A 16001-nucleotide genomic window follows, 5' to 3' on the forward strand; every position below is an offset into this window, starting at 1 on the left:
GGGTAGGGTTTGATGCAGCATAGCGCTTACCTTGCGTTGGCCTTCTTGGTTGCTTTATGCAGCAGTTTCGGCTATAAGACCATTGGAGGTATTATATATATATATATACATATATATATATATATATATATATATATATATATATATATATATATATGTTGTAGCATGTCATTTGGCATTACATCCATGAAGGCACCAACTCAATGATGTTCTACAGGAAAGTCTGATCCAATCTTTGCCAAATGTGGAGTGGATTTTTTTTTGCAGCTCTTGCATATTACTTGGCATACGTTGGTTATTTTGCAGCTTCCGATCCATATTTTGCCAGACATGATTCAATGGAGTTAATGTGAGGATGCTATTGTGCCCAAAGAAGAGGTTGCAGCACATTCCATCTTTTTTCAGGCAAAGATGATTCTGGATGGATGTTTGTGTGATACATATTCCTACAGTAAATGTATACCATCCTGTAAACTAGCCAGTTGCATGATATTGTGGAAAGAGAATTTCTTCAATACCAGCAAGGCATTTTGCAGTTCTGCTGCTTCTTCTCTGGGCACCACTGAGTCCTGACAGGAAATCCATCAAACACATCTGGGAACAAGTGAATCGGGAGATGTGGAAAAGCCGACCTCTACCAAGTAACACACAAGAGCTGAAACAAAATCTCCTCCACATTTGGCAAAATCTGGATCAGACTATCAAACAGAATATCATTGATTTTATCCCTTTACAGGTTCAAGTAACAGTACTGTATGATGCCAAAGACATGGTACCAGATATTTATATATGTTGGCAATATGGTGGTGTTCACATCTCAGATTCTAAAAATATAGTTGTTTGCAATTAGTTGTGTTCATTTTATTCTGGTAGGGTGCCGTACTACTTCTTTAATGGCATCATTTATTCCCATATTTTTGTGGGATCGGCCAGGGAAGGTCTTAGTCCAAGTTTTTCATGAACAGACCTGACATTTGACCGAAGCTGATGTTGGCAGTACAGTGTTTTGATATTTATTCAAGGTGATGGTGGTACCTTGCCTTCTCTTTGATAAAGACACCATGGGATGTTTTATGTCCATCAACTACCACTTCCAAATGTGACACCCAGCTTAATATCCATATGAAAGACAGCACACTTTGTGATACAAATGCCCTGTCTGAAAAACCCAAATCCGACAGTTTATAGTTGAGATGGGAATTGAACCCGGACTAGAGACAGCTCAAATTGTGCTAATTCGACTGCACCATTCTGTCAGACTGCTCGTAGGTCATTATGTTAGCCAGGATTTCAACAGTCCTCAAATATTCCTGCCCAATTGCAGTACTTTTCATTCTTTTATTGCCTCTGCCACCAAAGGTGGATGGAGGTTATGTATTCACCCCTGTTTGTCTGTGAGCAGGATAGCTCAAAAAATTATTGACAGATTTGGAGGAAACTTGGTGGACAGGTTGGGTGTATGACAAGGACGAATCGATTCTTTTGTGGTGAAGATCTGGATCCGGATACGAGAATGTTTTAATTCTTAAAGTAATTCTTCACAATGAAGGGGCCAAAATGATACATAGCATGATATCTCAAAAAGTTGTGGACCGGTTATGACAAAACTTGGTGGATGAGTTGGGTTGGTGACAAGAACAAGCCGATTAAATTTTGCTTAAAGGTCCGGATTAGATTTTGCTAACAGCTCAGCCTATCAGTGGGATACAAAATGTAAACAGTTCAGTCTGGTGGAGGTATGTGCTCTACCGAATGCCGCCTAGTTTTTTGTTTGGTGTTATTAAACTTTCTTTATTTTCCTTAATTTGTTGTTCTTTGTCCATCATGTTCATGATTCCTTCTGCCAACTCGATTAAATCATAACAGTCTGCAATCATAACTGTATTTCATCATCATCCTTTGCCATGTCTTTTCAACCATTGTTCATTATATGGATGTCTTGTCTTTCTGTGTGTTCATTACATGTGCTCTTACGATGGGCTATGTGACATACCTTTCTGAATTAGTTAATTATTTGTTGATAAATACAGTGTTAATCGACTAAAATGCTTGAATGTAATTTCTTACTCTCCAATTACATTTTTGATTCCACTTGTTTTAGACAGGCCATTCAAAAGATGTTTATCTTGCGCTATGTGGTGCATAGCACATTTACTTGCACCTTTGTACATCCAGTGTACTTATTCTTGCATTCTGTATCCTGCAGGATTCCATGTCACGGCAGGCGTGGATCTGGAGACAGGCTTAGTGTTTGGAGGAAATCGCCTTAACTGTGGAACTTGGATGGACAAGATGGGAGAGAGCGAGAAGGCCCAAAACAAAGGGATTCCGGCTACCCCGAGGTACCCTGATCTTTTATTCATCCCACACGAACAGTGTTTCCTTGGAGGTATCGACAGAAAGAGCATCTAAAGAGGTTCCATGTCCTGTTCTGTGGCCCTCATGTAATTTTTCTGAGCTTTTGAGACACAGTTCCACTCGCAATATTTTCATGTATAGTGTAGCGTGCTGCTTGAAGCTCTTCCGCTGCACCCCATAACTGTCTTTGTGCTGTCCATACATGGATTTCCAAGTAGCAAGTCCAGGTATGGCAAGACTTATTGAGTCTGGTTAGAGAGTGGGAATCCATTGGGTTCATCATCACTTGAGAGCCTTGGAGATGAAGAAACACAAAATGGTAGCCTACACAATTGTGTTTGGTACTGTGCTTCTGTTGGCCATTGAAATGCAAGACCTTTAAATTAGCTTTTTGATCTGCAAAGTTACTGAAATTCTCGTTTACATCAACATGAGATTTATACATTTAGACAGGCTGAACCTTCTCACAGCAGGCATCAAAGAAAACTGAAACGTTATCGTGCTTTTGACTTGATCCATGCGTTTCTTGTTTTAATTATGCTGTGCAAAAAATAAGGCCTTACTTTTGTACCCCCTCCCTGACAGTCTTTTGACCTCCATAGTGATATAAATTAAAACACAAGTAAAGTAGAATTGTTTCTTACTAAATCTTATGTGCTTTTATCTCACTGAAATACATATAACCAAGACTAGTATCTCCAATGTTTAAATGGAACTGCCCAGCTGCTGAAGAGAAGAACGCTTTGCTGGCGCCTCATTGTCCAGCAGAAATGAACTAACTTCAGAATGCTACTGGAGCTAAATATCTTGCTGTATAAAGAAAATTAAATAACTCTATTGGCTTTTGATGACAAAGGCCTTGCTAGCTACATGATCCCTCCACCCTCTTTCTGCCTTTCTTCCCCAAACTTATCATCCTTTCTTCAAGGTTAACACTGCAAACTTTTGTCATGAGTGTGTTATTCTTTCCCTCCCACCCAAAGTGCCTATGTATTGCAGTTCTGAGTTATTTTGCCTTGTGCCTATCAGCCCTTCCTGTAATTGAAATGCCAAATGTCTCACCCTCCCATGTTTTGGCTGTCAAACGAGTATAAGAGAGATTGCTTTGGGATCCTTGTTAGTGAAGTTCATTGGATTCAATTCCATGTTCTTCCTCCATATGTAGGAAATTAAAGATTCTCTTTTGTATGCTGAACCATGGTGGAAATTGAATTCTTTTCCACCACATTAATTAATATTTGAAAGGCCTCAGTCAAATTACAAGATTCCTAATGTTTGAACTGCAAAAACAAAAGATTCATATATACATATATATATATATATATATATATATATATATATATATATATATATATATATATATATATATATATCAAACATCAAAAAATAGTAATCCCATTAGATTATACAGCAAGCTGGCTTAGTCAGACATCACCCCTTCAGTGGTCCAACTGGCATGCTTTTTTTAATGATGTTATAGTATCTAAACTTATTGCTTTGAGAAGGCCGAACACACTGTGACAGTGCATTGGAAACATTGCAGTCATGAGCTGTGCCAGTGCCGATATATTCATTCTGTGTACAACAGGGATGGCTCTGCAGTTGAGATTGTGGGTCTATGCAAGTCTGCACTGCGCTGGCTCATTGATCTCAACAAGAAGGGCGTGTTTCCATATGCTGGAGTCAATGTGCACAGAGATGGTGAGGGATGATTGATTTATATCTTTTAAAACCTAGTACTGTTATGTATATATGCTCATTTAATACATGAGCACAGTTTTATATTGGTATTGATTGTAAGTAAGGAGGCATTAATGTAATCACCCTGTGCATATGAAGCAAAAATTAGGGTTAAGGAATTGGTTCATGGCCGTCTGTCCGTCTGCCTTATCAGTTTATGATCATCAGTTTATGATTGAGGAACAACTTGTTTAAATTGAATGTTATATATTTAACACAAATCGGAACATCAATAGGAAGACAAAATTGCTGTTTTGCAGTACTTTTTCTCTGAATTTGTCCTGATCGCACATGCGCAGAGACGAGTGAGATCATGTTTTTACTCTGTCTGCCTGCCTGGCAGTCAAATACAATTGAAAATCTTTCCAGACAGGAAGCTTATTATTTTTAAGGACGTTATAAAGTACACAAACAACAGGTGTGAATAACTGTTTTGTATTAGATAGGGTGGTGGTAATAGACACTGCGTCAATGGTGGTAAAACTTAGAATTATTTTATTTATATGCCTTTAAGCCTCTTTCACCCTTTTATTTAAATTGAATGGTATAGTTGAATACTGCAGAACAAAAAATCACCTTCATAATACATCCAAGAACCTCCATTTTTGCAGTACTTGAAACGGCAAGTTTTGTAGGGTGCTGTATGTAATAGGAGCCGTCAAGTGCAACCCCTGGGAAGTGGGTGTGACATGTGAGAGGGTGCAGTGTCGGGGTGTATAAGAGGTCACCGATATGGTATCTGATGCTGATTGATGCTGCATTTTATGGTGATCAATAAAGCCTCCATCTCCTAAACTGTGAATCAAAGTCGTTCTATTACAGTGTATAAGGGTGGTGTCGAAGATCGCTTCAGTTGCGCTAAACGTCCATATTTTTGAAAACTCTCTTTAAAATCATTGTTTCATTAAAATTGAAGTAATTACTTGAACACTGCACGGGGTATCGTGTTCTATGAACTCTCTAGTTATATCATGTGCCATTTGTTACGGAGATTTCTGTGGCAGCTCTGTGAAGATGGTGAAAGTAATCAGTGCGTATTAAATCCACAATAGTAGTTCATAATTTTAATCATTTTTCAAGAATTAAATTGCACTCTCCTTTGACATATAAGAGCAAAATTGGTTAGCAAATACGTGACTCAAAGGAAAATAGAATGGCTTATTTGGATTTTTAAGCGGTGGAGCCGCTTCAATATTTGGGATGTCCATCCGTCCGTCAAAAAAACAATAATGCGGTGCACATGCTGAATTGACACAAGGGGGAGCTCTAGATGCCTAGTTTTTGTACTCAAGGAATGTGGAGATATTAAGGCAGGCTGTGATAAGTAAATTTGTCAGGATAAGAGCTAAAAGGGAGAAAAAATAATTGGTTTGAAGGACACAAAAGGGAAAAGGTGTTGGAAGGGAAGGGAAATGTTAATTCAGGGGATGGAAGAAGCTGTCAAATATTCTGCCATTTTTGCTTTCATAATATTCAGATTGTTCCTAATTTTATGAGTGTTGAATCGTATACTAACATTTTTCCTTTTGAGGGACGATCACCATGTAATAAAATGTTTCCTCATTTCTTTTCATGGGCCCGTTCATCAGGAAAACCACTGAAACTGAGCTATGCAGACTGGGCGTCCCGACTACAACACCACTTTGAGCAACGTTTTAATGTGTCCGAGAAACCTGGTGACCCTCATGAAGATCAGCCAGATCTTGTCCATAAAAGGGGCATCTATAAGGACAGTGTTGGAGCCTCTAGTCCCTGGTGTGATTATCAACTGAGGCCGAACTTCCCCATTGCCATGGTGGTGGTAAGCAAAGAGGGTTTAAGCTTTCTCCAGTAATGCTTCTATTGAATCAATGATCATCCATTTTGGGAAATGCTGCTGGAAGGGCTGAATTATGTGGTCACCACTAGATATTGGCAGAAATTCCACATAATGTGAAATGTGACTTTAAGTCCTCAACCTCTCCCTCCCTCCCCCACCATCGAAACCCAAGTACTCAAACCCCCCCCAACCCAACCCCAAGTCTTCAATCCCCCCCCATCCACCACAAGTCTTCAACCCCTCCACCACAACTTCTCAAACCCTCCCTCCCAACCCCCTAAAAGCATCAACCCCCTCTCCTAACTCTTTGTCCCCTCTCTTCTTCACCCGCACCTAAACTCTACGTCTTCTCCTCCCATTTTCCTCAACTCCATCCCCTGAACCTCCCTCTCCCACATCTCTGCTCACCCACTCACAACTTTCTGCCCACCCACCCCCAACTCTTTGGCCACACCACCAACTCTCTGTCCTCTTCACCCCCTTTCTTCCCATTCTTATCAACATTACACATGGACCTTTGGCACTAGAGGAGGCCATTCGGCCCATCATTTCATTTCATTTCATTTCATTCTTTTTTTATTGTCCATATGAAACATGGAAATTTTCATCCACTGGCAATTTAATTAAAAAAGCGTGCATCACATCGTTTTTGTATTAACATGAAACGTGAATTGAATTTGGCACAATTGATAGTGTAAAATCACAGGAGCATGAAGGTTGAATGCCTGAATGATTAAAAGATGCCTACGCTGTTCCTACATTGTTCCTGTTCCTGTTCGTTAAGAACAATATTTAAAGTAAAGAATGATGGGACGTGAAATTTACAATCTCTTCCCCTCTTTTTTTTCCTGTAGTTAACACCATTCCTGTTCTCATTTGTTAAGAACAATGTTAAATGTCAATTAAAAAAAACACTTTTAATTCACAATCTAGCAAGATAATAGATTCTCATCGATTCTTCAATAGTAATAGTGGTTAAGCAAGCTGGATGAAAGGAAAAAACATATAAGGTCATTCATCATGGAAAATAATATGCAACCCGAAATCCTTGGACTAAAACCTTTTTAAGTAGAGAGTGACAAATCCTTTGACCACAAGAGAGTTCAAAGTGCACGATGCCCTGCGTCGTGTTCAGGTATATACTGTGCTTCAAATTTAATAAAATAATATTCCTCATGGAAAAGATTATGCTGTTATATTGTAAATAGAATATGCTGCAGTGCCAGATATTGGAACGCAACAAATTATCTGCTGGCAGTTCGGTGAACATAAATCTATGTAATAATCATGATCAGTCTTCATGAGATGTTTTGCCACTTTATCTGCATTCATATGTGCCATTTTGATAGGTAATGACAAGTAGCAAAAAAGAAAAAAAACATGTGGTACTTAGCACACGATCGACTATTAGCAATGCCGTAATACCAACGTCAATTCAGTGCGAAAAATAGTCCCACTAAAAAGCTCGTCCCTCGCATTTGGAATTGAAAATCTTGTCCCACTGCCAGGACAGGTCAGGGATTGGAGCATGCGCCGGAGCAACGCATCGCTGCGTCCACTTTCCACCGGTACTTCAGAGGACTCCATCTGGCCATCCCACAGGCAGATGCCTGGCCCATCCCCATCTCTTTGAGATTCCGATCAACCTGCTGCAACCACAAGGCACATGGTTGGCCCATTGGCCTCATCCACTCACGAGGCTCTGTCGCTGAGAGAATCTGGTGAGCAGGATCAGTGTCAGGAAAACGAGCCACATGTCCATACAGCCACAGCTGATGCTCACGGACTATGCAGGTAACAAATCTCATTTGAGTCTCTCTCTCAGCAACCGCTCGTTGAACACAAAGTCTGACCAGCGATAGCCAAGGATTCTCAGAAGAGACCTGGTACCAAAAGAATTAAGTCTCCATTTCAGATCCCTGGTCAGAGTCCAACTCACATCTTTAGAGCAAGAGTGGAAGCACCAAGGTCCCCAAGACTCAGACTTTCATCCTCCTGCACAGGTACTAATAGTGCCACACCCCATGATCCAGTGAATGGATTACTCCCAGACCCGACCCAGACGTCTATTGACCTCTGGCTCACAGCCAGCAGAAACATGAATATCACTGCCAAGGTAAGTGAATCTTTCCGTGACCTCAACATCCTCACTACAAACAGGTACTGACAAAATAGCAGCATCCAAGAAGTCATTGAAAGCCTGGATCTTATTTTAGACCCAGGAAACCCGTAATCCCAACGGCTCCGACACCTCATTCAGCACCTTGAGGGCCCCCAAAAGGATATCCAGAGCCTCCGAAAGATGACTGCATCATCTGCGAAATCAAGGTCAGAGATCTTGACATTCTCAAATGATGCACGGCAGTTGAATCTCTCTGACATCCTCCCCAGAATCCAGTCCATGCAAGCACTGAATTGTGTGGGGGCCAGTACACACCCCTGACAAACTCCAGTAAAAACTGGAAATATGTCAGAGATGGTATCACCACATCTCACAGCACTCTCAGTACCAGAGTATAGTTCCGACATCAGATCGATTAGTTTTGGTGGCACTCCACGAAGACCAAGAATCCTCCAGAGGACATCCTGATTCACTGAATCAAACGCTTTATAGAGATCAACATAGGCAGCAAGCCGCCCCTGCCGAAACTCTCATTTGCGTTTGTTGAGGGCCTGAAGAGCAAGGATACGGTGAATCATTGACCTCTTTGGTGTAAAGCCTAACTGCTCTGGATGCTGGTGCTCAAGCAGATGGTGGCGAACCCCATCAAGAATTATCCGAGCAAAGACCTTGCCCGACACTGAGAGCAACATTATCCCTCTGAAGTTGTTGCAGTCTTGGCGATCATTCTTCCCTTTCCAGAGGAGGACAACAAGGCCCCTCTTCCAGTCAGGTGCGATGATGCCTGTGTTCCAGACAGAGCACAGAACTGCATGCAATGACATGAGTACAGCATTTCCACCAGCCTTGAGAAGTTCAACATGGATGCCACAGAGCCCAGGAGCTTTACCCCATTTCAACCGGTTTACCGCAGTCTGTGTTTCCACAAACGAAGGTGGACCACATTGGATTGGAGGGTCAGCAGTAGGGAAAGTAACACCCCTGACATCCAACTCGACAGCTGGTTGATCAGCCTGGTATAGCCGTTCAAAGTAACCGGCCCACCGGGCTTTCACTTCAGACTCCTCTGTCAAGAGCCCACCACCTTCTGCTCGAACTGCAGTACACCAAGGGAAGAGCTTGGAGGAACGCAACACACGAATTCTCCTGTAAGCAGGACGAGAATCACTTGACCACAGGTGATGCTCTACGCCCCCACAGATTCCTCGCACATAGGCCTCCTTGTCCACCCTTAGTGCACATACAGTTTTACACCACAGCTTGCTGAACAGCTCAGCTTTGCCATTCAGCATGGCCCTGTGACTATGGTCAAAGGTGTCCAGTGTCCCTTGAGAGAAAAAATTCTACTTTGCCCCATGGTGAGTTCCAAGACATCCACCGGTAACATCAAGGACGGTGGTCTTGAAGGCACTCCACAACTCTTCAGGATCCCCCAAAGCACCCAGGCCCCCCAAATCTCCAATTAACATGTTTGTAAACACCTCGGCTACCCTCTCGTCCTTGAGCTTGCCAACATCCAGCCTAGGCTGGGATGGTACCATTCTCCTGGATTTAATCTGCAACTTCAGAGTTGCCACAACAAGCCGGTGATCAGTATTAAGGAACTGAGCACTCCAGTAGACCCTGCAGTTCTGGATCATCCTCCAGCGAACATCAACGAGCACATGGTCAATCTCCTTTGCCAGACCACCAGCATTGGAATACCAAGTCCAGCGATGCTCCTGTGGGCACTGAAACCATGAACCAGCCACCCTAAGTCCATAACTTCCTGCAAAGTCAAGGAACTTAGTGCTATTCTGGTTCACAGTTTCAGACCCATGGGGACAAACACACGTCTCATAACCATCCCTGTCAGTTCCAGTTGATGCATTGAAATCCCCCAAGACTAGAAGAGTATCTCGTCTGGGGCACTGATCAACCACAGACTCGAGCGTGGCAGAGAATGCATCCTTCACGGTGAGATCACTCGCCTCAATCGGAGCATATGCAGAGACCAGGGAAATGTCACTCAAGGAGTGACGAATCCTTCGACTCATAATACGCTCCTTGACCGGTGTTACCTCAATTATCATTGTCGTCAGCTTGTTGGACACATCTGCAGGAACTCCTTGCGCATGGTAACCATCAGAGCGACCAGACCCATAGTAGGTGTAACCACCTGCCATGATCTCGCCGCAAATCTGCCGCAATCAAATGGTGCTGCAATACTGATGTCCAAACGCTTGAGCTCAGATGATAACAGAGACAGGTGATCATCATCTCTTAGGGATAGGACATTCTAGGCACCCACCCGAAGGGACCACCTCAGGTTAACCCAAGGAGACCGCCGTCTGGTGGATGACATCTCAGCACCACACAGATACATACTACCGCAAACTGACCCTGGAAGGTTACCCCGTGGTTTCCCTCCTGTCATCAAAGATTGAGGGTCCCGAAGACTTTGCCCCAATACTGTCATCCGGTGAGCTGCTCTGTGAAGGGCAGCTGCACAGGAGGTTCTCACGTAGACTGGGTTTTCAGATATCTTTTTGCTTTTGGTATGTTTTGCAGGATGAAGTGTTTTACGGTGGCCGGAGTGCAAATCCTGCCACCAACCTCCTAATATAAAGTAACGCAACTGCAGGAGGACGTCCGCAGACACAGTTGGACACTAGATATGGATGGCTGTTGGCTCACAAGGAGCTCCTCCACCCTTTGACAGGTTTTGTTTTTAATCCTGCTGGGTGTTCGTATCATACACCCTCCTCATCAGGAAACCTGGTGGGGGAGACGGTTTAGTTGCCGACAACCCGACCATGGAATAGGTTAGTACAGGTAGGTTTACATGGTACCTGTAGCAAGTCACAGATCTAATCTGACCTGACCTGACAAATTAAATAGCATGTTCAGACGCGTGTAAAATGGTGCCAAGCTGCTTTTATGATCCCTGGATGAGTCGTTTAAGAGAAAATCGTTGGCTCGACTGAGAAAGAAGCAAACAGAATAAGCGTATTATTATTTATGATTGCAAAGGCCAGATCGGACACACACTCAAGAGAAGTGCCGTTTGTATTGCTGTAAGAGTGATAAAGATTATATTGGTTGTCTTGCAGGCTCCAGAAATGTTTTCACCAGACAAGGCTTACAAAGCTCTCCAGATTGCTGAAGAAAAATTGCTTGGACCTTTGGGCATGAAGACACTGGACCCAGAGTAAGTAGTTGTTGTTGTACATAAATGTCAATGTGTGCTGCAGAGGTGCTTTCAAAGAGAGATGTGGCCCACAGGACTGAACCTGGAAACTCGTCGTAGGTAGACGGTGTAGTTGGTGAAAGTGATTTAAAAAGTGAATGAATTAAAATGGCAAAGGTAAAGAAAAAATTTTGCGGCTTCATCGCAAATCTTTTCTACCCCCGTTAATCCACCCCAAACCCACCTCCTTCAAATTCCCTGCTGTCCTTCTTGAAAGTCCCTGGATTGTCCATCTTGTTCACCCTGTGTCACCCCACTCCATCCCTCTCCGTTCCGCAGATCTCCTCATGTCTCTGTTCCCCATTGTTTTGTGCTTACCTCTCCCGCCCCTCTTGTCTCCTGCCCCCCTTGTTATACATTCTGTGTGCTAGCTCTTATACGAGCCTCGACATTGAATTAACAACAACAACAAAAAAACTCCAATGGCAATGTTTACGAGCCTCTTAATATGGTTTGGCAATTATCATATGATATATTTTTAAGAAGTGTCCCGAAGTGTTAAGAAGTGTAAGCCTGGTGTTGGCGCAGTGGTAAGGGCAGTGGCTTGGGACCCAAGAGGTCCTGAGTTCAAGCCCCGTTGGGACACTGAATTAATATATGTATATATATATATATATATATATATATATATATATATATATATATATATATATATATATATATATATATATATATATATATATATATACATATATATACATATACCAAGTCGAAAACACCAGGGGGTTGACTCAGCCTGCCATCCTTCCGAGGTCGGCGAAATGAGCACCAGTTGTACTGGGCCCGGTGTATGCCCCGGTTAGAATAGGTGTACCATATCCCTGTGTGTCGTAAGAGGCGACCAGGGTTGCGTCAGGAAGGGCATCCGGCGTAAAAACCTATGCCAAATTATTATGCGGACAACAAAACGAATTTCCATACCGGATCGGTCGAGGCCCGGGTTACCAACGACCGCCACCGGTACCGGTGGTCAGCAGGGTACCAGTGGAAATTGTGCTACTGCTGGGCGAAGGAGGAGAAGGAGACGGGAAAGGCGAGTCCGGAGGCAGTGGGAGAGGGGGAAGGGTAGAAGTGTGGAGGTGAGAGTTGGAACTCTGAATGTTGGGACGATGACTGGCAAAGGGTGAGAGTTGGCTGATATGATGGAGAGAAGAAAGGTGGACATACTGTGTGTACAAGAGACCAAGTGGATGGGGAGCAAGGCGAGGAGCATTGGAGGTGGTTTCAAACTGTTCTACCATGGTGTGGATGGGAGGAGTAATGGTGTCGGGATAATCCTGAAGGAAGATCATGTCAAGAGGGTATTGGAGGTGAGGAGGGTGTCTGACCGAGTGATGAGTGTGAAGTTGGAAATTGAAGGGGTGATGATGAATGTCATCAGTGCATATGCCCCACATATGGGGTGTGAGATGGAGTATAAAGAAGATTTCTGGAGTGAGTTAGATGAAGTGGTGGAGAGTGTATCCAAGGATGAAAGAGTGGTGATTGGAGCAGATTTCAATGGACATGTTGGGGAAGGGAATAAAGAGGATGAGGAGGTGATGGGGAGGTACGGTCTCAACAAGAGAAATGTGGAAGGGCAAATGGTGGTAGAGTTTGCAAAAAGAATGGAAATGGCAGTGGTAAACACGTATTTCAAGAAGAAGGAGGAACACAGGGTGACATACAAGAGTGGAGGAAAGTGCACACAGGTGGATTACATCTTAAGTAGGAGATGCAACCTGAAAGAGATTAGTGACTGTAAGGTTGTGGCAGGGGAGAGTGTAGCTCGACAGCATCGATTGGTGGTCTGTAGGATGACTTTAGAGGTGAGGTTGAGGAAGAGAGTGAGGGCTGAACCAAGGACCAGATGGTGGAAGCTGAAAGAGGAAGACTGTTGCGTGAAATTTAGGGAGGAGGTGAGACAGGCGTTGGATGGTGGTAAAGATGGGTGGGACGATTGGGCAACGACAGCAGAAGTTGGGCAACGACAGCAGAAGTTGTGAGGGAGATAGCTAGGAAGGTACTTGGTGTGACATCTGGACAGAGGAAGGAAGATAAGGAGACTTGGTGGTGGAACGAGGAAGTACAGGAAAGTATAAGGGAGAAGGGGTTGGCGAAAAAGAAGTGGGATAGTCAGAGAGATGAAGAAAGTCGGCAGGAGTACAAGGAGTGGCGTCGAAAAGCAAAAAGAGAGGTGGCTAAGGCCAAGGAAAAGGCATATGACGAGCTGTATGAGAAGTTGGATACAAAAGAAGGGGAAAAGGATTTATACCGATTGGCAAGACAGAGGGACCGAGCTGGGAAGGATGTGCTGCAGGTTAGGGTGATAAAGGACGCAAATGGGAATGTGCTGACGAGCGAGGAGAGTGTGTTGAGAAGGTGGATGGAGTACTTTGAGGAGCTGATGAATGAAGAAAATGAGAGAGAGAGAAGGTTGGAAGAGGTGGAGATAGTGAATCTGGAAGTGGGGTGGATCAGTAAGGATGAAGTGAGGACTGCTATGAAGAAGATGAAAAGTGGAAAGGCGGTTGGCCCAGATGGTATACCAGTGGAGGCATGGAAGTGCTTAGGAGAGATGGCAGTGGGGTTGTTAACCAGATTGTTTAATAAAGTCTTGGAAAGTGAGAGGATGCCGGAGGAGTGGAGATTAAGTGTGCTGGTTCCGATTTTCAAGAACAAGGGTGATGTGCAGAGCTGTGGAAATTACAGAGGGATAAAGTTGTTAAGCCACACCATGAAGTTGTGGGAAAGAGTCGTGGAAGCTCGGTTGAGAGGAGAGGTGATGATCTGTGAGCAGCAATATGGGTTTATGCCAGGAAAGAGCACCACTGATGCGATGTTTGCTTTGAGAATGTTGATGGAGAAGTATAGGGAAGGCCAGAAGGAGTTACATTGTGTGTTTGTGGATTTAGAGAAAGCTTATGATAGGGTGCCAAGAGAGGAGTTGTGGTATTGTATGAGGAAGTCGGGAGTGTTGGAGAAGTATGTGAGGATCGTGCAGGATATGTATGAGGACAGTGTGACAGCGGTGAGGTGTGCGGTAGGAATGACGGACCGGTTTAAGGTTAAAGTGGGATTGCACCAAGGATCGACTCTGAGCCCTTTCCTGTTTGCAATGGTGATGGACAGGTTGACGGACGAGATCAGACTGGAGTCTCCATGGACCATGATGTTCGCGGATGACATCATGATCTGTAGGGAGAGTAGGGAGCAGGCTGAATCGAGCCTTGAGAGGTGGAGGTACGCACTGGAGAGAAGGGGAATGTTAGTCAGTAGGAGTAAGACGGAGTACATGTGCGTAAATGAGAGGGAGGGTGGTGGTATGGTGCAGTTGCAAGGAGTTGAGGTGGGGAAGGTGGATTGGTTTAAATACTTGGGATCAACTGTCCAAAGTAACGGAGAGTGTGGGAGAGAAGTGAAAAAGAGAGTGCAGGCAGGATGGAGTGGGTGGAGAAGAGTTGCAGGAGTGATTTGTGACAGAAGGGTAGCTGCAAGAGTGAAGGGGAAAGTATACAAGACGGTAGTGAGACCAGCTATGTTGTATGGTTTGGAGGCGGTGGCGCTAACAAAAAGACAGGAAGCAGAGCTGGAGGTGGCAGAGTTAAAGATGCTGCGATTCTCGTTGGGAGTGACGAGGATGGACAGGATAAGAAATGAGTGTATTAGAGGGACAGCGCAGGTAGGACGGTTTGGAGACAAAGTGAGAGAGGCGAGATTGAGATGGTTTGGACATGTGCTCAGGAGGGAAACGTAGTATATCGGGAGAAGGATGTTGAAGATGGAGCCGCCAGGCAGGAGGAGAAGAGGAAGGCCAAAGAAGAGGTTCATGGATGCGCTGAGGGCGGACATGCGGGTGGTTGGAGTGTCAATGGAAGATGTGGAGGATAGAGCGAAATGGAGACAGTTGGTCCGCTGTGGCGACCCCTAACGGGAGCAAGCCGAAAGAGGAAGAAGATATTTTTAAGAAGTGTCAGTTTGTTTGTTTGAGTTTGCTTGACATATATATATATATATATATATATATATATATATATATATATATATATATATATATATATATATATATATATATATATATATATATATATATATATATATATATATATATATATATATTTACAAGGTCCGTCTAAAAAGTAATGGGACTGACTTCACAGAAATATTATTCCAAAAAATATATTGAAATCACAGCTTTCTCCTTCAAAATAGTTTCCCTCCAGTCTCACACACTTGTCCATCCTTTTCTTCCATGCTTCGATGCACCCCCCCCCCCCGGAAGGCTTCTTCTGGAATCCTCCAGAGTTCCGTCATCATGGCCCTTTTGATGGCCTCCACATCAAGAAATCGGGTCCCCTTGATCACCCCCCTTGAGCTTGGGGAATAGGAAAAAATCACAAGAGGCCAAGTCTGGCGAATATGGGGGTTGCCCCAGAGTTGGCACGTTCCTCTCCGCTATAAACTGTCGGATGCTCAGGGCACTGTGAGCAGGGGCGTTGTCATGATGGAACACCCAGGTATTGTTCTCCCACAGATCCCTCCTCTTGTCCCGGACTGATCTCATGAGGCGCCGGATGACCTCCTTGTACATGTATTGATTCACTGTTTGACCCTGTGGTAGAAACTCAAAGTGGACGATGCCCTTGATGTCAAAAAACGCGATGAGCATCACCTTGACCTTCGACTTCGACATCCTTGCTTTCTTTGGTCTTGGTGATACCGGATTTTTCCACTGACAACTCTGCCGTTTGGTC

At 43.8% G+C, this 16001-nt stretch overlaps 1 protein-coding gene across 5 annotated transcripts in view; it reads left to right on the forward strand.

Annotated features, from left to right (window-relative positions):
• Positions 1 to 16001, forward strand: part of AGL (amylo-alpha-1,6-glucosidase and 4-alpha-glucanotransferase) — a 116891-nt gene that overhangs the window by 86665 nt on the left and 14225 nt on the right. For all 5 annotated transcript variants that reach the window (XM_085885929.1, XM_085885933.1, XM_085885930.1 and 2 more), the window contains exons 28-31: positions 2207 to 2342; positions 3947 to 4059; positions 5688 to 5899; positions 11132 to 11229. In XM_085885929.1, the coding sequence (XP_085742055.1) occupies positions 2207 to 2342; positions 3947 to 4059; positions 5688 to 5899; positions 11132 to 11229 (559 nt within the window). The remainder of the gene's footprint in view (positions 1 to 2206; positions 2343 to 3946; positions 4060 to 5687; positions 5900 to 11131; positions 11230 to 16001) is intronic.

The sequence above is a fragment of the Eptatretus burgeri genome, chromosome 6 (genome assembly GCF_056783735.1).
Source record: "Eptatretus burgeri isolate ZD-2024b chromosome 6, Ebu_testis_v1, whole genome shotgun sequence".
NCBI classification, from domain to species: domain Eukaryota; kingdom Metazoa; phylum Chordata; class Myxini; order Myxiniformes; family Myxinidae; genus Eptatretus; species Eptatretus burgeri.